Source organism: Pimephales promelas, chromosome 2 (genome assembly GCF_988280905.1).
Source record: "Pimephales promelas chromosome 2, fPimPro1.hap1.1, whole genome shotgun sequence".
NCBI classification, from domain to species: domain Eukaryota; kingdom Metazoa; phylum Chordata; class Actinopteri; order Cypriniformes; family Leuciscidae; genus Pimephales; species Pimephales promelas.
Genome location: NC_142770.1, coordinates 24,662,401 through 24,689,193, shown reverse-complemented (window position 1 = coordinate 24,689,193; position 26,793 = coordinate 24,662,401). Strand labels below are relative to the sequence as shown.

General features: G+C 37.7%; 2 protein-coding genes across 4 annotated transcripts in view; one reads left to right on the top strand and one right to left on the bottom strand.

Annotated features, from left to right (window-relative positions):
* The window catches only part of terf2ip (telomeric repeat binding factor 2, interacting protein), a 123,524-nt gene that overhangs the window by 8,211 nt on the left and 88,520 nt on the right, over positions 1 to 26,793 (top strand). The window lies entirely within an intron of this gene.
* The window catches only part of lcor (ligand dependent nuclear receptor corepressor), a 61,217-nt gene continuing 35,480 nt past the window's right edge, over positions 1,057 to 26,793 (bottom strand). The window contains exons 5-7 of one of the 2 annotated variants that reach the window (XM_039657345.2): positions 24,054 to 24,383; positions 16,873 to 16,969; positions 1,057 to 14,377 (exon numbers count right to left, since the gene is read on the bottom strand). In XM_039657345.2, the coding sequence (XP_039513279.1) occupies positions 13,321 to 14,377; positions 16,873 to 16,969; positions 24,054 to 24,383 (1,484 nt within the window). In that variant the 3' untranslated portion in view covers positions 1,057 to 13,320. The remainder of the gene's footprint in view (positions 14,378 to 16,872; positions 16,970 to 24,053; positions 24,384 to 26,793) is intronic. The other variant, XM_039657346.2, reaches the window with a different exon arrangement.

The window sequence follows — 26,793 nt, the reverse complement described above, 5'->3', positions numbered from 1 at the left end:
GAATGCATGAACTAACTTTTCCGCATCAGAAACAGATGGCATGTTGCGTACTGTAGCTCAGCGATGTTTCTGAGGTGGAAGAAGGCAGTTTTTGGAACACGAAATAGGATTTTCGAAAGATAAGTTGTGGTCTGGAGTCTAAGAGAGTATGTGTAAAGGTTTTAGGTCCAATTAGCAATACCTCCGTCTTATCTGAATTTAATAGAAGAAAATTACATGTCATCCAATGTTTTATATATTTAACACACTCTGTCTAATTTGATAATTTAAAGAATGCATCTGGTCGTGATGAAATAACAGCATAACGGTGGAAGTTAATTTCATGTTTTCTTATATATTACCAAGTGGCAGCATATAAATTGAAAACAGCAGAGGACCTAACACAGAACCTTGCTGCACTCCATACTTTACTGACATTATCTTAGATTAAGGATTCAGATAATGATAACATTCACACTGTATGTCAACTCTGTTACGGGGAAAAAATAACGTTGTTTCCATAACAGTTTAACTATTGTGATATGTATATGTATATGATTAAGACAGTATAATGATAACTCGATGTTTGGTCAACTCTGGTTATGGGGTTGAACAGAGCTGAACTATGTAGGTAGTATTATGGCAAACAAAATGAATTATACAGTATAATTGTACGCTTATATGTTCCTCATCAGGCTGTATAGTTAAACTCTGCAATGGAAAAAAATGCAGTGATCATAATATAAAAATATTGACCAATATGTGCTGATCTTCAACTCTGCCACCTTAAACCCTGAAAGTGTATGAATGCTACAGGGTTGGTCAAAAAAGAGAAGTGTAATGTACTTATAGATACAATTTGTGATTGATTACAAGACACATAATCTATTAGAATTAAATAATGTTTGAAATAATGTTTTGTTCATGAATCATTCATTGAAAAACCATTGTAACTAAAATCGAAGGTTGGACTTGGTCACCCAAGAAAAAAGATAAATGATGTGAATAAAAATGTATGTGTTTAATTAAAAAACAACAGTAGAAGCATGCAACTGCACAATAAAACATCTCCAGACGTCGTTTTCACAACAAAAATTTATTAGAAGAATAGTGGTTTTCATAAGAAGGTTCTAGCATCCAGTGAATACTAACTTGCACAATGTTACAATTAAAATGTGTTGGAAAAATGGCATTTTTTTTTTCCTAATGGGTAAAATATAACCAGTAAAACTTCACACATGCACAAAGACGGATCTAATCAGCATTTTGCTTAACGGTCAATGCAAATAAAAAGAAAGAGAAAACTTTTTTTTTTGTTTGTTTTTAAATTAGACCACAGAAAATCTAATCAGTTTTTTCCTTTTAATTTTTTTTTAGACTTTTTTTTTAAAATCACATACATTAGGAGACAGCTTATTATTCATTAGGCCAGCTTAAAAAATAAGAATTTGCATTCAAACGGAAAACAAAACAAACAAATAGTGCAATCAAACAAAAATAATTGTGATCCTCGTAAGTGCTCTAACACGGACATCGATAATAGTCTAGAATAAAAGTCAAACGCACAGTACAAAAAAAGAACAAATTAATATACATAAATAAATCTACAGTACAAGAAAATATTAAACTATACAATGTTTTTTTTTTGTCAAAGAGTAAAAGTATATATTGAAATGAGGTCTATTCCAGTTTTGAAGCGCCTGTCTTCCAACAATTGGACTGACTCGGAGGAACCAGCGTGTTACAGGGCAAGATGCCGTTAAAAGTACTCGTTTCGATCTAGATGGTCTGAGGTATATCGAAAAGAGAGAAGATTCGGAAAAAGCAGCACCTTTTCCCACACCGGCAAACCTGCGCGTTTTAAAAACCGTGTCCGTCTTTTATTAAAAGAGTTAACATGTAAGTATTTCATTTTTTTTATGCCTTACATCAGGCCTGAACTTTTCAATCCAAGCCCACGTGTGGAAAACAACGAAACCACTGCCAATTGTCAGGCATCATGATCGAAAACACACGACGACATGAACAACAGGAATGTTTTCAAATCTGAAGGAAAACAACAAAAACTTCACACCGAGACTAATTAAAGAGTATTCTTCACACTTACCGCTGCGTTAAAATGATCCGGCTTTAACATACACGACTCCTGTGCTCGTCTTTCTAATAATCTTTATAATCAGCCGGTTCACACACCCTTGGTGAAGTATCTTTTGACAAGAACAGTAGGCACCGAAAAGCTCAAATAAAACATATTGAGAGGCAGTTTCTTCAGGCAGTTTCTTCGCTGAAATACTTACATGCTAAAAGCAGAGACCGAAACTATCAATTACTGACCGCAAATGTGAAAGATCAGGCCTGGTGTTGTAGAGGTACGTCTGTATAGGCGTGAAGAGACCGGTCGACCACTATCATTAAGGGGTCTGATGTGGTGTTTGTCGCTATAGTGTTGTATTGTCTTCAGGCATTTGAGGCACAGTGTGTGCAGAGGAAATTGTAATGAAAAGCACTGTCCGGCTGAGGGTCGCTCTTCACCTGAAGTTTCAGCTTGACATTCATTTAGTAACTTGTACTTAAGTCTGAATACGAAGAATACAAAAACTAAAAAGGACAGAGGAAAAGAAATTAAGTGACAACGGGTTAAAAATGACTCTTGTCATAGCGACCGTTTTGTTTTGCTCAATTCGTTAAAAAATACGTACGTTTTTTTTTTGTTGTTGTCATATTTTAACAGCTAGGCCGCAGAATCTAACGAAAGTACCTGAATAGATTGAATCAGTGTCGTTCGTCCCTGAGGGATTCGTAGTTGTGGCTTAATAATAGGATTTAAGATAAGATAAATAGAGAAATGCTTTTAAGGAACGTATTGATCAAGAAAACAACTACTTTGTCTTTTCAGGCTTGCCTTCTCAGAAATCGCATGATTTAAGTGTATTACGAAATGGTTTATTCTCAAAACGCACGAGTAAAAAGCGCAAAAAATAAAACCTCAAGCAATTCCACACACTCATACAGAACCAGCTCACAGCCACGGAGACGTTTCACTTCGCACGAGAAATTATAATAGTATTAAACATCGTTATCGTTAAGAAAAAGTAGTTGCAGCAAAGCACACCCAGGGGCGCATTTCCTCATCGTCACGAATGAGGATGATTTTAGGACATCGTCCGATGGATCCAGTGTTTACAAATGATTTTGACCATCCGACTTCGAAACTTAAATTGCATTTACACGTAGCAAGCAAAAAATAACAAGCAATACCGTAAAACTTGGCTTATAACCATTTTTTTCACGGGGAAAGTTAATTTACATCGCCAAATGATGTAACAATAAATACTTTAAAATAAAAAAAAAAAAAGATCAAATCGAATCGCGAAGTTGGTTCGAGACTATATACACATCCACCTTAAAAAGTTTGCGTTTCCTCTTAATATATATATATATATATATATTCTGTTTGTACAGTATTGTGGAAAAACACAACTGTTTGCACCACAGCAGCGTTAAGATGCCTTACAATAACTTATTTTTTGTTTAGCTCACTTCAAGACTAACTACCATTCCAGTATGTTTACAGAAAAAGAAACGTGTGAGCAAATGAAAACGAACTATACAAATGCCGTATACTGGAGTCTAAATATACTGCACTGAAATGTTTGTTCCCTGAATCAAACGAGGAAGAGATTTACATCTCTTTCCAGAAGATAAGTATATAACTATACAGAACATTATATACAATGCACTGTGACTGTTGAGTGTATACATATATTAATATAATAATCTATAGCTTGTCCTAAAGTATGTATAGTAAGAGTTTCAATTTTGTATTATTTTTTTCCCCCTACATTCAGTTTAGCTGATAACGAAAACGAATGATGAAAATACGCCTGACGAACGCGTAAACTATGGCTTATGTTCAACAGACAACCCCTAAAAGAAGACAGAGCCCACTTGGCTAGCCACACTTGGAGCCAAAACTTAATTTACGTTATACGAACTACACTTAGAAAAGTGTTTGTGCCATGTTAAAATTTTAAGTTAACGCAACTCAAATATCCATGTCACAAACTTAGCATTTCATGTTGACTGAGCTTAAAATTTAAAGGCAGCACAAACACTTTCTTTTTGAAAGTTGAAACAACTAATTCTTTTTCAGTGTAGAGCAAAAACATCTGATTTATTACTGTTCCTCTGAAATGGACCGGAAAAAATAAGTGTCTTCCCTTCCTAAAATAGCATTCACACTGTCATGATAAAAACGCTGGAGGTCACGAGGTTGCCGTAGCGTTGGACGTTTCAACTCAACCACAGTATCCAACTGAATCAGGTGACAAATCACAGTCTAAACTCCCATTGGTTGTCACCTCGTCACTACGCATTTGCATAAAGTTGAATAGCTCAACTTTGTAGCATCATCAACAGTCTGATCATGATGCCTCAACTCTCATAAAAAAAACCCAGAGTGACTTGCAAAGTCCCGTCAGTGTGAACGCCGCCTTAAGTTGTCAAGTACACGACTGAATGATGAACGGTTCATGTGTTCCATGAACTAAAAAAACAGACATGAATAGAAAGTAATGAAACCTCCACAACATATAATGGGCAGTGAAACGATAGAAGAAGAAACGTCCATGAAAGGTGGGGAGGCAGTGAACAGGGCTCTATCTACATGTGGAGGCTGTCAAGATTTACATGGATTTATTATCTGAGGTATTCTGCGTTGTAAGGTTTTTTTTTTTTTCTTTTAGTTGAAACATCATCACACATTGTACAGACATCAGAAACAAAATAGTCTTTGTGGCCTTGTGGGTCTCGAGGGACCGAGCAAAAGATCTAAAGTTAGAGCGTCCATTTTTGTTTCCTCAGGTAATTCGTACTTTACAATCCTCGCTGTTAATAAAGCACTGAACTAAGGATATTTGGCTGAATCTTTTCAAAATGCGAAAGGCGGTCTGATAAGGACGTCGAGTCGACCTGCTTTCTTCGAAACTCACTTTCAATGGGACTTAAATCACGAGTATTGCCTTCACCACTCGAATCGTTTCGTATTGCAACAAAAATCGAACGTTTTTTTTGGACCACTACACTGGTGGGATTCTGCATTAAGAGGGGTAACTTCTCAAAACTGGTGAAAGAAATGGAACGTAAAGGCAAGCGTTTTTGATCAAAGTTTTAAAATCACAATATCAACAGTATTAAGAAATATAGAAAAGGTATCAATCTTTAGCCGAGCCTAATCATTCCAGTCTCATGCAATAACCTGAGGCGGGGGTCACGGGAGAAGGGATCCAATCGTCATACCACACTGAACGCCGAACCTTTACAACGTTAAGACTCCACTCTGAAAATGTTTACCAAAGTACTTTGAACACAGTCGAACAGATAGCAAAAGGCATTTTTGCTCCATAAAGCTTCGACTCCATACATGGAAACCCCCCCCCCCCAAAAAAAAGTGCAGCACAGCATCCCGTCAAGAGATAAGATGTGCGCCATAAACGAATGCGATTGCAAAAACAAAGATACTGCCCACAGACTGCATTTGGCTTGAATTTCAAGGGCACAAACTCATATGGTATGGAATGACTCAAGAGGAAAAACTCTAGAGGTGATCGGTCGACCTGATATTCCTCCCAAACACTGGACTTAGAAGCAGTCAAGATGCATAACTTAGGACATTATGGTCCAAAAAGAGCCATTACCTCGATCATAAATGTGGTTTATTAGGTACACATGTGTGCATGCGGAATGTATAACTGCTTTCCGACAGAACGGGACCGCGACTTTTGGAACGACGAGCCAGTGTTTTCCGTGCATCTGAAATGCTACATACAGTACGGCGGGTAAGCCGATCAAACCGCAAACACGTTTTTCCCACAACCTGATCGGCAAAAGCCTTTAGGGACAGTCCGTCCCTCAAGATACAAGTCCTTTTTGCTTTACTACCAATGTCAAAACCATCTGCAAGTTGAGGTAGCAAAACTAATAACCCTAATCCCGCAGAACTCAATGGACTGCAGGGTTGAAACAGTCATGGATGAGTTTAATGGTCAAGAGCAGATCCAACACGCATTACAGAAAGAAATGGCATAACTCCCAACACGTTTCAATCTAATATTCTCTTTGTGTCCCGCCAAATAATCTAGAAAAGGTACTAAGGAAAGAAGAATTTGGTCTACAGTTGATTGTAGACACTATGGTAGAAATCTCATATGAAATACTGAGAATGCACAAGCCAGGTGTAAAGGAAATAAAAACCGAATATGCAATTAGAATAGGCACACCTTTACTTGTGAATGATCTTGCAAGATTGTCATGGCAACACAATGGCAGCCCTTTAACAGCCAAAAGCTCTCAAGTTCTCTAGAAGAACGCTATTTCATCAAGCACATTTCGCTTTCATTTGCGTTTTCACAGGTCTACCTGACCTCTCACTGAGCTGGCATCCAGCATATTAAAAGCAACGGCTTCACTGTCATCCATACTAATGTTTCATTGTAGAGGTCAGGTGTTGACTTTTCATGGCTCTGTTCCATACAATTCACAGTTTCACTAAAACCTCTTTCATTTTAAAGATGAAGTGTGTATTTTACATTTTTTTGGGAGGATTCCCCCAAAAAGCGAGTTTTTACAAACACTGATCTGTATGTGTGAGCAAGCATCTATCGTAGCTACATTGGTTCGACCAATAAAGCGAGTTTGGGGTGGGATTATCTGTTCGAGGACCAATGGACACCGGATGAGTGTTTTTGTCCTAGAAATGACACACTTCATCTATAAATAAAATGACACGCATTTATCCATATCTAATTGCATTAAAGTAATCGAGGCGACATTGATTCAATTCAGTATAAAAAAACGAATATATAGATTGTAGGTCGCCTTGGTTAATGATTTTCGAATGTTGTTACCAATTATCAATAGGTATTATCCAGTCCGTTGTCATCCCAAGGCATCATATACTGACGCTTTTGCCAATGCGTATACATCCGACGCACATGGCACCCTTTTGGCGTCAATATGTGGGCCAGAAGGCGCCTCCTAGAGGTCAAACCCTAACCCTACCCCAGACCTAAACCTACCCATAACCAAAGCGTGTTACTTTGACGCTAAAGGGTGCCATGTGCGCTGGATTGGCAAAAGCGTCAGTATATGATGCCTTGGATTGAATTATCGGCTCATTATCGTTGCTATTAATTAGTAAACAATGTTTATTCGTGTAATGGTGATTGAATGCACTTATCAAATTATCGGTGACGATTGAACACTGCAAGACAGGCACTCCGGATGACACCAAAATGAACATTTCAATGAAATGCATAACATCACGGTAAGTTTCTCTATTCTGAACTGAACTGTGCATTTTTCTCTAGGTTACATTCGAAAACATTTCTTTTACCACGGCGTGTGCTGCACCATGACAACTGCTATTTTAAGCAACGCTGCGTATCTAAAACATATTTACTTGACACAATGCCATTTAAATTGTCAACGAAGAACGAAATGGCCACTAAAACTCCAAAAAATCAATGCCGCGAGTAACTCTCAAGTGCATAGATTGGCAGTCCGATGGATATCTAGGATTAAATTGGACTAAAATGTTTGCCGACAATTTGTTTCTCCCAATTCCAAATGTTTTCTGTTAAATAAAGGTGTGCCTATTCATTTGAATTTTTCCAAAATCAATAAAAAAAAAACAATAGTTAAGCTTGAAGGAATTGACATCATTCTCTACTTAACTGATGGTTTGAACAAAATTATAAACTGTTCCAATCTCAATAATATGTATCTAAATGGCGGTTGTAAAGAGACATTTAATCAGATACAATTAGACTTCAAATTTGGAGTGTTTGTGTCCATACCCAGACAGCAACATAGTGTCGGCCCAGATCCGGCCCACATCTGGTAGATCCACACGGCCCAGACGTGCATGTTGCTGTCTGGGATATTTCCCCTTTCAGATTCTTTCTAATGTCACAACCGACTAGTTTCCCTCGAAGAGTAATCAAACCAATAGCTTAAAACTTTATGTAGACATGATGGTGTTTTGTGTGCATGTGAGTGTTTGGAGTGTGTATTATTTGTGGAGTACAAATGTGTGCCCTATTGATTTGAACGTGTGCTAAAGTTGTGTTCAAAAAGAGACCCGTGGTTCAGTTGAGCAAAGCGTTCCATTTTAAAATACACCGGAGGTAAACAAAATGCGACTAGCGTTACTTATAAACTGCTTCCTTGAAAAGCGATCGTTGCGTTTTTGGAAACGTGTAAAAGTCAAGTACAGGTCCTGATTTCTACAAGCAAATGTAGAATCAGCAGCTCTGGAGAGGTCTCACCTGAGGTAATGCTGTTATGTGGATATGCAGTGGAGGTCAAAACCTATCTGAGCATCTTTTAAGAAAAGAAATCATAATGAGCCACTTGAGACAAAACAAATGGCACTTCATATGGTACAGAAACTGAGGTTGTAGCTGTCGGCGGTGTAGCAACCAGAACAAAAAGACAAATAAAAAAGATTAACAGTAAAATAAATATAATATATTCATTTGCAATATGTATAGATTTTTTTTTTCTTCCATATAAAGGTATCTCTTGAAATTTTTGGAATGCAGTTTAAAAACAAGTTTACAAAGAGCACAAAAAACAACAGAAAGGTTAACATTTCCACCTGTCCCATTTTCTACCCTTCGAACCTCCTTTTGAGGGTTAAACCTGATGGTTGAATCGCCATTCAGAGTACAGGAAATGGGGGTTGTGTCTTACAGTAACGATTAACTTAAAGGATGGGACCCGTTATTGGCAAGATGCGAAATTTTTGATTGTATTCCAAAAAAAAAAAAAATCGCTTTTCTGTACCTAAATGAAAAGGGTGTAAATATTGGTCAGTCAGACACATGAAATGCCTCGCCATCCCTCTCATAGAAGACAAAAAAAGAGGGGTGAATTAGGAAAATAAAATTAATTTCCCAGAGTTTCAACTGCTCCTTTTCCACGTGCCCCTGAATGGTATTTAAGGATGTGGCACAGAAAGGTGCGTTTGTTCCCAAGGATGAGGTATATTGTGCAAAGACTGTAGTTAACATAACATGTCTATGCACTTCTTGTACAGGTAGTTATGTCTGCATTGTTATCCGACTGACAAATATTGCGAACCCTTCTGCTGAATCTATCCTGAGATACCAAAGTACTGAAGGCTACAGGTGTACGTTTCCGAGAAACGCAAATAAAACAACAAATATCGAAACGAGCAGCAAGAGAAAAATCAAAACAGTCTGTTCAATGTATGAAATGTGAAAGTGCGTGTTTTCTAAACTACGAGTTTCAGAAATCATTCCCGAAATGGTTCTACATTCATTTGTGTAATTTCTGTAAGAGGAGGATGGTTTTTTTTTTTTTTGGACAGGGGGAGCCGTTAACCCTGTAATACATTAATCATTGAAGTCAAATGAAATAAATATGTGGAAATGGCATGCACCGTTGTGAAGCAGATGGCCGAGGACGAATCAGTTCGAAAGTTTAAAACTTTCTAGATTAACAATTGGGAGGTTTCCTCCGAAAGATTTAAGTGCTGCAAAACAACTTCCAGTCATGGCCATCAGTGCAATTAATTCATAAGTGCCATTTATAAGGGCAAATATTAAATTATAATAGATTCTGTTCGTACTTGTAGTACTAACAATCTAGATGTTGCTACTGATCTACTACTTATAATTTACTAGTTGCACTGCAAAGTAATATTTTATTTTATCTTGTTTTACAGTAAAAGTGGTAACACTTTACTTGAAGGGGTGTGCATGAGACATGACACCTTCATAATCAGGACCATTTACCATGACATATGCTATGAATATGAAGGAAGTTTTAAATGACAAGTGCCATTAAGTGTCATTTGTCTTTGTTATGACACCTTGACATAAACCAATACATCATAACCTGTCAGTGTCTTTGTCATGACAACTGTAAAAATGAATATGCTTTGTCTAATAAAAAAAAAATGTGGCAACAGATTATAAGCAAAATTATGAATTCAATTTAACACATTAGAATTGAGTAATAATTAATCAAATTAATTCCTTAAAAGTTAACCATTTAAAATGAGTAAAACTTACAACAACCCAAAAAACATGCATTTAAGTCGCCATTATGGTGATCGGTGTTTGTTTTAGTGATTCTGCTTGTTAACATCAGGTGTCTTCAATGTTGGCAATATAAAATAAAGAGTTCTTAATTAATCTTTGACGTCTGTCTGTTAGTGAGATATTTTTCTTAATTTTTTTGGTGTAAACTTTACTCATTTCAAATGGTTAACTTTTAAGGAATAATTTGATGAATTATTACTCAATTCTAATTTGTTAAATTTAATTAATAATATTGCTTGTAATCTGTTGCCACAATTCTATTGATTAGATAAAGCATATTCATTTTTACAGAGTAAGACAACACAACCTGTCATAAACATGACATAGCAGATTAATTATCAAACTTAAAAACCGCCTATAGCTTTATTGGTTAACATTACATTAAACTGTCACTTAATTTGATGTCAAGTTGTCATAACAAAGACATGTCATATTTGCATTCAAAATGTCATTATTGAGCAAAAGACACTTAATGACAGTCGTCATGAACATGCATGAACCCTACTTCATATGTCACGTCATGGTTAGTCTTATGCACACGCCTTCAAGTAAAGTGTTCCTGATAAGGAAAATTTAATTCAAGGGTTTCAAATTTTCTGTAAAATCAAGAAGACATATCTTGATTATTACTGTAAAACAAGACAATCTTGGTTAAGAAAACGTTTAAATAGCAAGAGTATTATTTTACATCACGTTGATTAATAAATAACCTGATTGATTGATTGATAAAGGACCAAACTAAATTCTAATTAGACACTTTAAACGCTCAGCATTGGTAAAGTGTTGGTGCATTTGATGCCAAATGAGCTAAAGGGATTTACATGTACAGCTAGCTTCCCTTCGACTTGCTACTTAATCAATTGTAGAAGTACGGATCATAATTTCAAAAACTGCACTAAATATATATAGATTTTACATCAATTGTTTACTGATACAAATAATCAAGATTCCTACTAATTTCAGTAGTGTCTCCACACATGGCTATAATGGCAAATTCATTAAACAAAGCTAACAAAACTAAAACTAATTTTTGATTAATAAGAAAATTTACACAACTATAGTGTTGTGGGAAATTCTCCAATACATACAAGCCTAATTGACTTGAATTCACTGGGCAAAATAGTAACGGTGAGGGCAGGACAGTGTTCCCATTTGAAGAAAACCTGGCCACCGAAAGTGTCTGATTATAACTCCTCAGCCTCCACTGAACGGGTGCATGCCATTTACTTAAATGATTGAAATTAAATAATGAAATAAATAAAAGGTACATTTCATAGAGTCAGTTTCATCATCAGAAACCCTGAAGTCTGAAGTCTAATTTTTGTCACAGACTGGGTGAGCACCAGGCAGTGATATACCAGAATGCCCTTCAAACAACATCAAAGTGGAGCATGCTTTTCCAAAAGCCTTCTTTGAAATCTTCACAGATCTACAGATTTCAGTTTTATATACATCAGGTGACACGGTTTCGATTTGAAGAGGGGCAATGTGACACTAACCAGTCAGGCAACACTAGACAAATCGGAGAGTTCAAGCTGTCGACCACTGTATATTAAAGAGGTAATTTTCTCAAAACAAAATGAGCATGTTTGGGTCTACGCTGCAGGACGGCGGGGGTCGTTGAAATGATCCCCCTTTGATCTTGCGAGTCTCCTTTATGCTATCTGCTACTTTAAAAACAGGCACCCAAACATATTCGCTTTTATTTTCAAACAAAGTGCTATTTTCAGAGAGATCTCGGAAAATTCCCACCTGGCCAGGTGTTTCGACCGATAACATCCCGCCAATATCGCCAATCCATGGCTCAGGTCGACCCAACGAACGCCCGGTATAAAGCCCTGCCCCTGACCCAACTCATTTACTGAGAGTGTGTCACAGGTTCCAGTTCAAGTAGGTAAGATGCATTGTTTCTCTAAAAACATGATCGCTATATTTGTCTCAGTTGCCCTGAGTTTTACATGAGGAAAAGAATCTATTCAGAGACAACAATTGGCTCTCTGAAAGATGGTTATATGGTCATAACCTGACCTACATTTCCCCCCACCTATGTTCCACCCTCCCCAAAACCAACCCTCTGCGAAAAATGCTTTTCTTTTTATAAATATACACGTCAGCGACTGACTATAAGCAGCGACGAGGGAGCCGCCAGAAACAGCCAAAAATCGACTGCACGAACCCTCCCTCTATTCATTTTTTTTAGTAGAAAGATGTGAATCTGAAACACTTTCCTGTCCTGTGTGGTTTAAGTCGGCATTGTCCCTTCGTGGGTTTCGGAAACCTTTTAAGAGAGAGGCTCTAGTACTGTAAAATGAGTATGATGTGGTATGCCAGACAGAACAGTAAGTGCGTAATGCAAGAAGCAGTGTCGAGGTAATCAGGTCTAATTGCCAGATTTAGGCTCTGGCGAGCGCCAGACTGAAAGTGTAGTGCAAAAGAAAGCGCTAGAGTTAAAGAAAAGTTTAGTTATACAGTAAAGTAAAAAACAAAAAGAAGTCTTTTCAACATCACAAACATGCATCCCTGAATGACTAATCTTAAGCTTCATTTGTTTGTTTTTTTAAATGGACGTGTCTAATTCTCAGTCTGTTTCAATGGCGCGGAATATAAAAGGAGGAAACTACAAAGAGTCGAAAGCAATCGTTTTTACCTGTCAATAGAAAACGGGCCTAGGACTGATCCCTGGTGAGAATCCTTGTCAACTCCATTTGAAATAAATTAGTTTTAAAGATCATGAATCATTTCAGGAACCTACCAAGAAGAGAAGATGAATTCATTTTTGAAGGGTTACTTCAAACCCTTCAAACCCCACTTCTCATTTCTCAAAATGGCACGCCGTCCAAAACGCATGAGCATTAATGGCACAGCTAGCAAAGTTCATGATGAAGGGGGCGAACAAATGGTTGCTTTTCGTTTTTTTAACAAAAAAGTCTTTCTGTCGATACTCTCTTATGGCTTTAGTACGCATTCGTTGCTTCGTGTTGTAAAAAACTTCAGCAAATGCTTGCAGTGTCAATGCGACCACTGATAACTGCCAATTTGTTTCTGATCCCCAGTTATGAGGCTTAAATCCTCCCATCAATCCCTGCAGTTGTGCTCACCCAGATACTGCAAGTAAATTGGCACAATTAAAGCCCCGTCCTCAATTCCAAATCATCAATAGTTTCTGTCGGACTCTAAAACAGTTTCCATTTCATGAGGTGTTCTGTGTAATCTACTCGACTTTGTCTCCTGTCCCCTGCAAGAGATCCACTGGCGTTGCGACGGGTGTGGTGGCGGGCGTCGACGTGGATTCGGTTTCGCCGGCGATCCCAGAGTCTTGCCCCTCGGCCCTCATCATCAGTTTAAGCTTTTTCTTTGGTGGGTTCTTCAGTGTGCCCATCCTCTCTTTTACCTTGTACTCCAAGGTACTGTGAGGAATGCCGTAGATGTTTTGCGCCTTTGAAACGCTCATCTTCCCACCCATCACCACTGCGATGGCTTCTTCGAGAATCTCAGTGTTGTACTGCCGATACCGTCCCCTTTTCTTCCGGGGTTGCTTGGAGCCTGTTGGGTCGGCCTCTGGGTCTGATGTTGGGTACTGGGGTCCCAAAGTTGGCTGCTCGAGGTCCGCCCCCCAGTACTCGGCCACCGCTCCTGCATCGAGAAGGCCTCCCAGAGCGGCCCTGCGACTCTGCTTTGGCAAGATGACCCTCAGCTTCCTACTGAGCGCATTCTCCGAGTGCACGTTTCCCATCGTTATAGAGCTGTAACTATAGAGATCCGAGGCGTTCCCATGGGAGTCCCAGGACAGGTCCATGCCTCTGACTTGTGGGATTTTCAAGTCCACTGGAGGGGAATGTCCTGGTTCTTTCTTTACCGTGATGGAGCCAGTGTCATGGGACTTTGCGCCCTTGGTGAACAGGCCTAGGTTCTCCTGGAAAAGAGGCAGGTCGCTTAGGTCACTGAGATTCCCGCCAATTTGTTTGAGCTTCAGGAGGCTGTCTAGATGGGATTTTCCCCATGAGCCATCACGCGATAGAAGGGATTGGGCTTGGCTGTTGAGGAGACCCACGGACTCTAGGCTAGCCAAAGAAAGGGGTGTGGGTTGGCCGAGGAGGCGATGTTTCTGGTTCAGGAGTTCCTCTTTTATAAGGAGTGAACGTGCCAACGGTGGCTTGAGGGGTCCAGAACTAATACAGTTCTCCCTTATCCCATCATGCAAGCTTCTCGGTGGCAAGCCATCCTCATCGTCAACGTCTCGATAGTTGTGATCAGCTCTCTGGGAACGCCTAATTTATGGAAAGATAAAATGTTCATATGTGAGAATGTGGTATGTTACTGGAATGAAGTCTTGTACTTAATGGAAAGGAACAATTCTGTCGTCTTTCAAGAAATTGAATGGGAATTTTCCATGAATAGTCACATTCATTTTTTGTAAAGAGTAACAAATACCACAGATTCCCGACTGTGTCGAAGAATGAATGCCAAACGTTATGATCTTGAACTATTTATAACGATTAACTTAATGATGTAATGTTGACTGCAGTTGTCAATCTCAATCATTCATCCCCATTACCATGGATGTTGGAATTCAAAAATATCAAACTAATATTTTTTTCTTTAATTTATGAAAAACCCTTACTTCAGTGACAGATTAACTTACACGTGTAATTTGCTAGCCATTCTAACCGTTTTTAATGTCATACGTTGTCATTTTTAATTAAATGTTTTTCCATCTATGCTAGTTTTATTGCTAAAAATAAAACAAATCAGAGTTTTAAAGTGTATTTAGACATGTATTTTGATCCAAGGTTAAAACACATTCAACTTTTTTTTTTAACATTATTTGTGTGGACAATCATTCACAGTACCGTTCTGTATCTAGTTTTCAGAGAACAATAAAAGTACCTTTCCTGAGGAAATGCAACACATTGTCTGTACCTTAGTAAAGTGTCTTAGTACAGAAAGGAAAGTTGATTGTCTAAGCAGGAAACTGAAGGTCCAACAAGGGGTTATACATAAACTATCACCATTGTGCTCTGATGATACTTCACTTAGATTACTCTGTTCTTTCAAACATCAGCTAAATTATGAAATTGTATTCTTGCCCATGGTACAAATAAAGTTCTTTAATGTAAAAACGCACCATTCGGTACAGGATTTATACAAATTTCACTACACAGACATGCACTATTTGGGAGTTTTTTGTATATCCAAGTAACATTTTTTAACCTTAAAGAGTAGCATTTTAAGGACACCTGTACCTAGAGTATAAATGTGTATTGTACGAAACACAGTCTTTCTATGATCTTTACAATACATGATTTGGCTATAATTACAGATAATGCTTTTCTCTTACTGATCGATATCGGTTATGCTTTTAAAAAAAAACTGATTGGTGTTGGTTATCCGTTATTTTCCGTCATCCATCCGTCAGCTGTTGCGCAGTTGCAGCTTCAAGTGGGTTTGTTTGCCCACCGCCATTAAAAGGAAAATACGAAGCTCAAATATGCGTGCGTGAAGCACAAGAACCAATGAGGTCTATTCTAGCGTTTTACTTTGGCGCTTGTTCAAGCTTTGGTGTTTAACATATTTGATGTACACTTTTGTAACAAATCACTCAAAAGTCATTTATTTACTTTTTATTTTTATATGCCTGAGACATCGTTGCCTTAACGCGTTGTTATGGGGTTGCGTCTTGCTTCGGACTTGACTGACAGATTGGCATTCTGACACCACAAGCTTCAAAATTAGAAGTTCATATCAATAGTATATTCATAATTGTAACCACACAGTCTGTATACAATGTCTACCATTGTAAAAGAGGTTTACATATACTAATGTGTGTGCACACACACATATATATATATATATATATATATATATATATATATATATATATATATGTTAGGGCTGTCAAACGATTAATCGGATTGCATCCAAAATAAAAGTTTGTGTTTACATATTATATGTGGGTGCACTGTGCATAATTATTTTATATATATAAATACGCACACATGCTTGTGTATATTTAAGAAATATGTTCATGTATTTACTGTATATAGATTTATATATAATTTATATTATATATAAATATTTTATTTGTAAATATTTTTTATACATGCATGTGTGTGTATTTACTGTGTGTGTATTTATATATATATATATATATATATACATACAAAATAATTATACGCAGTGCACCCCAATATATTATGTAAACACAAACTTTTATTTTGGATGCGATTAATCGTGATTAATCCCCCATTGACTTATTACTCATAGTAGGAAAAAATACATACTATGGTAGTCAATGGGGAATGAGATCTGTTTGATTAAAACATTCTTCCAAATATCTTCCTTTGTGTTCAGCAGAACAAATAAACACATCGAGGTTTGAAACAACATGAGGGTGAGTAAATACTGACAGAATTTTCCTTTTTGGGTGAACTAACCCTTTAATTTTGACAGCCCTAATATATATACATATATAAAACCAAGCACCCGGAAAATACAAGTAGGCTATCGGATTGGGACTCTGTATCGGCAGATGCTCAATATTCATTGACTTATTCATGAGACATCCCTACTAACTGACTCTTATTTTTGTAGCGGGTGATGTTACTGAAGTGCTCATTTTGTAAGCTACCTCAAACAAAAAGTGAAACATGAAATAAGGAACTAGTGAAAGGACTAAAACCTCATTCACTGATTCACTGTTCCAGTCATGCGTACAACAGACAATGGCACAAGGCCACAAAGAAGGAAAAAAAGGACTTCTTACCCCTTAACTGTGGGCATGATTGGGAAACCATGAGAGCTTTTCATTGAGACACTACCATGACTGTGGTTCTTCTTAGTTGAGAGGTCAAGGACTCCATCTGCAAATACAACAGTGTCGACCAAACTGAATCAAAGCATCTAGTTTCCCTTTAACCATTCATCACAGATCCATGATATTTTATAGTCTTGAAAGATCTTTACATGCTCTTTATGAGGTCCTGGTTATAATAATTTCTGTAATCATATACACAGTTTCTAGTAACTGAGTAATGCACATCCCAAATGCAGGACAATCTCAGTAAAAAGAGATCTTTTTTCCCAATTTAAAATTCACCAGCAAAGTTGAATATTGTTATGATTTTAAAGCATGTTTTTACGATTTCTTAAAATACAACAGTACAACAGTTACACCCAACAATGCTGGGTTATTTGAACCCAAATTTGGGTAAAATATGGACAAACCCAAATGTTGGTTTAAAAATGTCAATTAAAATGTTAACCCAACTTCAACTTTCTTTTTTTAATTGCGTTTTTAACCCAACATTTGGGTTTGTCCATATTTGACCCAAATTTTGGTTGAAACTACCCAGCATTTTTTAGAGCGTACGTATATTTCAATAGTGTATTTTCAGGCAAATATTTCAACCTTATTTTTTCTCTCTCTTCTTTTTACATATCAATTATTTTAAATGATTCTGCTCAAAACACTGAATCATAATTCGCCCCAATTCGACAGATTGGAAATTAACATGCGTAAAAAAAAAAAAAGGTAAATTGCTTAAATGTGTTGATATTTCAGTGAATACAGAATAAAATTGCTCCTTTTTTCAAATGTTTAATGGAATGGAATACATGCCTTTAATATGTATTACTATATAGATATTTAACTTTTCTTTTAGTGCTGCGAATAATCGCATCCAAAATTAAAGTTTGTGTTTACATAATATATGTGTGTGTGCTGTGTATTGTATATAAAAATACATAAATATGCATGAATATAATTCAGAAAAATTTATACTGCACACAAAAAAAAACTCTTTGAATGAACATAAAAAAATCATGGGATTTCCACATGATTAACTTTACTTTATGTTATTCCAATTTAATGTACTTGCGTTGGGTCAACTTAATTCATTAGAGTTGATTCAACTTATTTACTATGTTTGGGCACAGCCTAATTTAATAGTCTGTCCCCTGATATGATTCAGGTATTCATATATTCATTCATCCAATGCAATATAATTTATTTTAGTGTCTCACTAATCAATTACTAGACTATAGCCATTGTCTTCACCTTTTCTAATTTTCTTTAAAACACTTAAAATAAGACTTAACTCAACCATATGCAAAGCATGCTGGGAACTAACAAGCACCTCCCAGTTTCAGTTAATGCAACACAAATCATTCATGTAATCCAACACAAATGGATTAGGTAAACTTAAATGTTACATATATTTAAGCAGACTGAACACAATAAAATTAAGTTTGGGCAAAATGTATAGCAATTGTGTTGCTTAAAGGACAACTCCGGCGCAAAATGAACCTTTGGTCTAATTACACATTGCTACCTAGTCAACCGTTATCCGAGATTTGTTTTCATGATTGCCGAATGTAAATAGTTTTATTTCTAAAAACAGTTTAGCCTATAACGCTAGTATAATGCTAGTATATAGGGCATAGAGTCAGGGCCGTATTAAGAGCTCATTGGGCCCCGGGGCTATGAGTTACTGCAGGGCCCCCCCACCACTTTAGGTCACCAACTACATGAGCTAAATGTTATATTATTATAGCCTACGAGTCATTTTATCCATCTATGATATACTTCACAGTTAAGTTATGTTACTTTTAACATGATTTTTTTATCATATCAAAATGTATTGACTAAAATTTCATAATTATTGTGACCAATTTCAATATCACCAAAAAATAATAGTAGCTTAAGAAAATAATCTCAAGCTTACTGATGACAAGAGTCACAAATTAAAATAGAACAAAGGCACAATAAATCGACCTATGAAAAACTTAAAGCACTGAATAATATTATATAAAGTAATCAAATATACAATACATGGTTTTCACTATAAATTCAACATTCATTCTTGTTAATTTTGCAAAAGTAATTCAGTCAAATGCAGTAAATTACTTTCTTTCTGATGTTTGATTAACATTATTGACACACATGGCGACAGCAGCTTTAGCAGCGTCTGTCACTTTGAGACCTCAGAGTCGGATTCAAGTGCGCTGTGCAAAACCGTCTCAAGTTCACCACAGTCTATGGTTCACCTTGGTCTCAAAACCAGCATTTACAAAATAAATTCTCCCGCTGCTCACTGTGCCTGAGCAGTTTGAAATAATTTGTATCCAAACCACAACGTTTAAAAACACGTTTAAATGATAAACTTACATCATGATGGCGCAGCAAAATTTAAATATTTCTACCGGATATATTATCGCCAGTCCTTTAGGCGAATATAGAGTTTAATCAAACACAAAAAGCAAAATTATACATCCATCAAGTTAATATTCAAACTTACCGAAAGTTTGTGGGGTCGATGATGACGCTGTGTTTTAAGAATAGACTAGATTAGAATGAAGAGAAGAGTAAAGGCGATTTATTGGTTGATGTATTTCTAATAAGGCACAGGCAGCAATCATCTACAGGCCTACGTGCAGCAGCAGGTCGGTCGTTCACAAGTTAAATATAGAATAAATATATTTGTCATATCAAATTAAAACCTGACGTTTCAATTTACCATGCCCTGCTCAGAGCCGTTGGCATGCCTACGGGGGTTTGATTGACAGGTGGCCTGGCCAATCATAACGCCGAATACGCAACTTTGTCCGACAACAAAGCTGTCAGTCGGTGGACATGAACTTGAAAACGGTAATGTTTAAATTACTTAAATGACAATATTTTAAAGTTGAGACTTTGTTTCATATCAACAGTAAGCTGCTCTGAACTCTCTCTCGTAATCACTCGGTGTAACGTTAGTCTTTGCCCCGCGAAGTATTTTTCACTGCGTGAGTGCATGAGAACATGATGTGCGTGACTCGCGAGAGCCGCCTGGCTCGTGGCCCGTCACATAGTACCTAAAAAAGGCGGGTCTTTGCGAACGTCTCTATTAATGATAATGATTCCATGATAATGCATGGAATATAAGGCAAAGTGCAACTAAATAACAGGGATAATTTGTGGGGGACGTTGCGTGGTAAGGCTTTGGTAATCAGATGGCTTGCAGTATCTGCTCCACAGCCAATCACGGGCCCCCTCCTTGCTTGGGCCCCGGGGCTTAAGCCCCGCCTAGCCCTATGGTTAATGCGGCCGTGCATAGAGTAATGACAAATAAAAATCGCTTGTTATTACCACTAACAAGGGTCCCTACATTTAAACCGAAGCATTGAGAACTTTGTTAGTGTCCAAACAGTTTAATAAGAAGATATTTTATACACACAGTCAACTTCGCGAATACAGGAAGAAGCCATCTTTGAAAAATAGTCTCGACCAGTCGATCTACGAGCGCCGATCCAAGTGCGCTGAAGATTAGATTAGATTAGATTAGATTTATTTGACCACTTAATATATAAAATATGAAGAACAGTAAGAAAACTGTTGCACTGTGCAGAATCTCATATGGTCCGTTGTTTCCAGAAGAAACACAAACACAAACCGTTTACTTGTCTTCAATATGTACACGTAGCCTACTGTTCGCGCTCACATTATCACCTTATTCACATCTCACCAGCGCACTTGGATCGGCGTTCGTAGATCGACTGGTCGAGACTATTTTTCCAAGATGGCTTCTTCCTGTATTCGCGAAGTTGACTGTGTGTATAAAATATCTTCTTATTAAACTGTTTGGACACTAACAAAGTTCTCAATGCTTCGGTTTGAATGTAGGGACCCTTGTTATGCTGTTGCGTTGGTGTGGGGCTATTTTGAGCCTTGTTAGTGGTAATAACAAGCGATTTTTATTTGTCATTACTCTATGCCCTATATACTAGCATTATACTAGCGTTATAGGCTAAACTGTTTTTAGAGATAAAACTATTTACATTCGGCAATCATGAAAACAAATCTCAGATAACGGTTTACTAGGTAACAATGTGTAATTAGACCAAAGGTTCATTTTGCGCCGGAGTTGTCCTTTAAGCTCATTTTAATTGAGCAATTTGAAGCAAAATTAACTTTTTAACATTTGAAGTGGATCAATAAAGTTCATTGTTAGAAATTTGATGAAATATGTTGATCCACTTCAAATGTTGACTACTGTATTTACACATTTTATAAATATAATATATAATTAAAGCTGCAAGCAGCGATGGGCGGGCCCTCGCACCTGTAGCACGTCGGGGTCTGAGGCGGCCGCGTTGCATTTTCTGCAGCTCAGCCAGTGCGGCTGTGTATTTACTACGCTGCTTCGTTAAAGGTCACTTCCTGTTGCCAGCAGGTGGCGCTATGACTGTGGGTGAATGTCGGAATGTAGATTTGTTCAGGGTGGGACTCTTGTCAAAGGTGTAAAATTTCATGCATATCTGGGCTTTTACAGTCAAGTTACTACAACTTCCTGTTTCAAGGCGAATCATCGACGCCACGGACACGCCCATCGACGAAAACCCGCAGATAGCACAACTTTACATCGTCAATGCCTTTAGAAGGCACAGCAGAAATGTGAAGTCGATCCGACTAAATCCCTAGGAGGAGTTAGTTAAAGTACGGAGTGTGTAAATCGTCCAAAAATGGCAGTAAAATTAGAAATGGCCGACTTCCTGTTGAGTTTAAGGCATCGCTCCAAGAGACTTTTCTGTGCGTCTGTCCATGGTAGATGTACCACAGAAATTTCTTACATGCCGGTCAAACATGCGGCGGGGGCTGCTTTGTTAAAGGCCACTTCCTGTTGCCAGTAGGTGGCACTATGACTGTGGGTTAATGTCGGCATGTAGATTTGTTCAGGGCGGGACTCTTGTCAAAGGTGTAAAATTTCATGCATATCTGGGCTTTTACAGCCAAGTTACTACAACTTCCTGTTTCAAGGCGAATCATCGACGCCACGGACACGCCCATCGACGAAAACCCGCAGATAGCACAACTTTACATCGTCAATGCCTTTAGAAGGCACAGCAGAAATGTGAAGTCGATCCGACTAAAGCCCTAGGAGGAGTTAGTTAAAGTACGTAATGAGTAAATCATCAAAAAATGGCGGTAAAATTAGAAATGGCCGACTTCCCGTTGAGTTTAAGGCATCGCTCCAGGAGACTTTTCTGTGCGTCTATCCATGGTAGATGTACCACAGAAATTTCTTACATGTCGGTCAAACATGCGGCGGGGGCTGCTTTGTTAAAGGCCACTTCCTGTTGCCAGCAGGTGGCGCTATGACTGTGGGTGAATGTCGGCATGTAGATTTGTTCAGGGTGGGACTCTTGTCAAATATGTAAAATTTCGTGCAGATCTGGGCATTTACAGCCAAGTTACTACAACTTCCTGTTTCATGGCGAATCATCATTGCTTCGGACACGCCCATCGACGAAAATGCGCAGATAGCACAACTTTACATCGTCAATGCCTTTAGAAGGCACAGCAGAAATGTGAAGTCGGTCCGACTAAATCCCTAGGAGGAGTTCGTTAAAGTACGGAGTGTGTAAATCGTCCAAAAATGGCCTCCAAATTCAAAATGGCTGACTTCCTGTCAAGTTTAGGGCATCGCTCCAAGAGGCTGTTTTGTGCGTCTGGTCATAGTAGATGTACCACAGAAGTTTCGTACATGTCGGTCAAACAAGCGGCGGGGGCTTCTTCGTTTAAGGTCACTTCCTGTTGCCACTAGGTGGCGCTATGACTGTGGGTGAATGTCGGCATGTAGATTTGTTCAGGGTGGGACTCTTGTCAAATGTGTAAAATTTCGTGCAGATCTGGGCATTTACAGCCAAGTTACAACAACTTCCTGTTTCATGGCGAATCATTGACGCCACGGACACGCCCATCGACGAAAACACGCAGATAGCACAACTTTACATCGTCAATGCCTTTAGAAGGTACAGCAGAAATTTGAAGTTGATCCGACTAATTCCCTAGGAGGAGTTCGTTAAAGTACGGAGTGTGTAAATCGTCCAAAATCGGTCGCCAAATTCAAAATGGCGGACTTCCTGTCGAGTTTAGGGTATGGGTTCTTGAGGCTTTTTTGTACGTCTGGTCATGGTAGATGTACCACAGAAATTTCGTACATGTCGGTCAAACATATGGCGGGGGCTGCTACGTTAAAGGTCACTTCCTGTTGCCAGCAGGTGGCGCTATGACTTAGGGTGAATGTCGGCATGTAGATTTTTTCAGGGCGGGACTCTAGTCAAATGTGTAAAATTTCGTGCAGGTCTGGGCATTTACAGCCAAGTTATTACAACTTCCTGTTTCATGGCGAATCTTCGACGCCACGGACACGCCCATCGACGAAAACGCGCAGATAGCACAACTTTACATCGTCAATGCCTTTAGAAGGTACAGCAGAAATTTTAAGTCCATCCGACTAAATCCCTAGGAGGAGTTCGTTAAAGTACGGAGTCTGTAAATCGTCCAAAAATGGCCGCCAAATTCAAAATGGCGGACATCCTGTCGAGTTTAGGGTATGGGTTCTTGAGGCTTTTTTGTGCGTCTTGATATGATACACGTCCCCACCAAATTTCGTGCATGTAGGTTGAACGTGGACGAGGGGCTAATTTTTTCCAATTTTCTAGGTGGCGCTATCGTGCCATTTTGCCCCGCCCATCCGCGAAACCCACAAAATACGAAATTTTTCACCAGTCCTGACATGCGTGCCAAATTTGGTGAGTTTTTGAGCATGTTGCGGCCCCGAAAATGGCACTTACTTTGCAGAAAAAATAAAAAAAATAAAAAAAAAATAAAAAAAATAATACTAACAGTTTCAATAGGGTCCTCGCACTGTTAGTGCTCGGGCCCTAATTATATACATGCATGTGTGTGTATTTATATATGCAATATAATTTTGCACAGCACACAGAAACTTTTATTTTGGATGCAATTTAATCAAGGTTTTTCTTCAATAGCCTAAATCAAGACTTATTATTATTATTATTATTATTTTTTGAAAACATTAAAAAAATGATGTTTCGACGTTTAAAAAAGGTCCAAATATGGGTTAAGAAGCAGTTTTGCGTGTTGAAGGGAGCTGGCCTCACCTTGTTCGCTGGGCTCTGGCGTCTCTGGTTTCTTGATGGTGAGGTCCAGCGGGGAGTCCTGGTCTGCCATGAGGAGCTTGCTGAGGACGGGGTTCTGTGCGGAGGCAGCGGCGCCGGTGCCGGGAGCGGGTGTGGAGGCGTCCGGGTCCAGCGAGGGCGCTTTCGGCAGGCTTTGGTCCTTGGTGCCGTTGGGCTGGGACTGGGGTTGGGGTACGTCCTGAGTTGAGCTGGTTTTTGAGGTATATTCGGCAGCGAACTGTCGGATCATTCGCTGCATGATCTCACGAGCCACTAAAGGAATGTGGGGGTCTGTAAATTTTGGGAGGTCTGCTGAGAGAGATATACGGGATGTGATGAGCCAGTGAATGCATTTAGTGTATATATTACTTCAAGATATAGAAAGAATTAGTTTTGGCTACAAGACACTGGATATGTCACTCCAAGCTCACAGTTTACACCAGTGTTTTTAGCATCACTGAGATGCTATAGTTTTTAATGTTCTTTATTTCTTTATTTTCACTTTTTGTTTTAATTTTTGTTAAAGTTTTTGTAATTTAGTTAGGTTTTTTTTGGTCTATATATTAGGGGTGTAACAATATATCGTGTCACAAAAACGTCTCAATACAAAAATGCAACAATATTGTATTGTGTATAGTTCACCCAAAATAAAAATTGAAAAAAATTACGTTTACAGAGTTTTAGTGTGCTATATATAATGTATAATAATACAATGGGGGAATATTTGTGTGTCCTGATGATACCAAATGTCTTGTTACCAGTAAAAAGTGGCTTACATTATTTTAAATATATCTCGTTACTGACAAAATAAAAGCAAATTAGTCTAAAATAATTCTGTATTTTTAGCTTCAGAATCATGAGTATTGTTATTCTGGTGTGTCTATTGTCTCATGCATTGGGTTTATTAGCAACAAGTCCAAGCCTATCCATCTTCACACACGATGTAATACTAAATTTAGCATTTTTATGAACAGTGCATTTTTTTGTTAACCTTTTATCAGTCTTGAAGGATCGCAATATCATATCATGAGTTCAGTATCGAATTGTGACATGAGGGTATTGTTACACCCCTATTACACACACACACACACACACACAGTTGAACAAGTCTCTTATGTATTGTGCAATATTGTTATTGACCAGCCAGGTGAGCATGAACAAGATATGTTAATATTTGACTAAAAATACCGCTCTCATCAATTTTTCTCTTTTATGAATTTTATATCTTACAAAATTGCATCATCAAACTATTTCACAATGCGCTTGTTTACGGCCATTGTTAAAATCAAAGGCACTGGATTCAGCAGACAAGGCTGTGAAAACACTTCCTACAGCCCAGTAAAGAAAGAGCGTTTCCGCAGGGTAGAAAACATCAAATACACACATCACAAGAAGGAAAACAACCTGAAAACATTTGAACCTCAAAACCCTTATCTTGTACACACACATATCTATATGCGTATCCTATGCTGTTTACTGTAGAATATGTGTGCATATGTGATATACAGGGATTGGACAATCAAACTAAAACCAAAATCATTAATTATTATAGTGTAGGGCCTCCTTTTGTGGCCAATACAGCATACGAGATATAAAGTCACAATTCTGAGAAAAATAAAGTCAAAATTGTGAGATATAAAGTCGCAATTCTGAGAAATAAAGTCGCAATTGCGGGATATAAAGTCGCAATTCTGAGAAATAAAGTCGCAATTCTGAGAAATAAAGTCGCAATTGCGGGATATAAAGTCGCAATTATAAGATATAAAGTCGCAATTCTGAGAAATAAAGTCGCAATTGCGAGATATAAAGTCGCAATTATAAGATATAAAGTCGCAATTCTGAGAAATAAAGTCGCAATTCTGAGAAATAAAGTCGCAATTATAAGATATAAAGTCGCAATTCTGAGAAATAAAGTCGCAATTCTGAGAAATAAAGTCGCAATTGCGGGATATAAAGTCGCAATTCTAAGAAATAAAGTCGCAATTATAAGATATAAAGTCGCAATTCTGAGAAATAAAGTCGCAATTGCAAGATATAAAGTCGCAATTCTGAGAAATAAAATTATAATTATAAGATATAAAGTCGCAATTTGAGAAATAAAGTCGCAATTTGCAAGATATAAATTCGCAATTCTGAGAAATAAAGTTACAACTGCGAGATATAAAGTTGCAATTCTGAGAAATAAAGTCGCAATTGTGAGATATAAAGTCGAAATTCTGAGAAATAAAGTCGCAATTGCAAGATATGAAGTCGTAATTCTGAGAAATAAAGTCGCAATTGTGAGATATAAAGTCGAAATTCTGAGAAATAAAGTCGGAATTGCGAGATATAAAGTCGCAATTCTGAGAAATAAAATTACAATTATAAGATATAAAGTCGCAATTCTGAGAAATAAAGTCGCAATTGTGGGATATAAAGTCGCAATTCTGAGAAATAAAATTACAATTATAAGATATAAAGTCGAAATTCTGAGAAATAAAGTCGCAATTGCGAGATATAAAGTCGCAATTGTGAGAAATAAAGTCGCAATTGTGAGATATAAAGTCGCAATTCTGAGAAATAAAGTCGCAATTGCAAGATATGAAGTCGTAATTCTGAGAAATAAAGTCGCAATTGTGAGATATAAAGTCGAAATTCTGAGAAATAAAGTCGGAATTGCGAGATATAAAGTCGCAATTCTGAGAAATAAAATTACAATTATAAGAAATAAAGTCGCAATTCT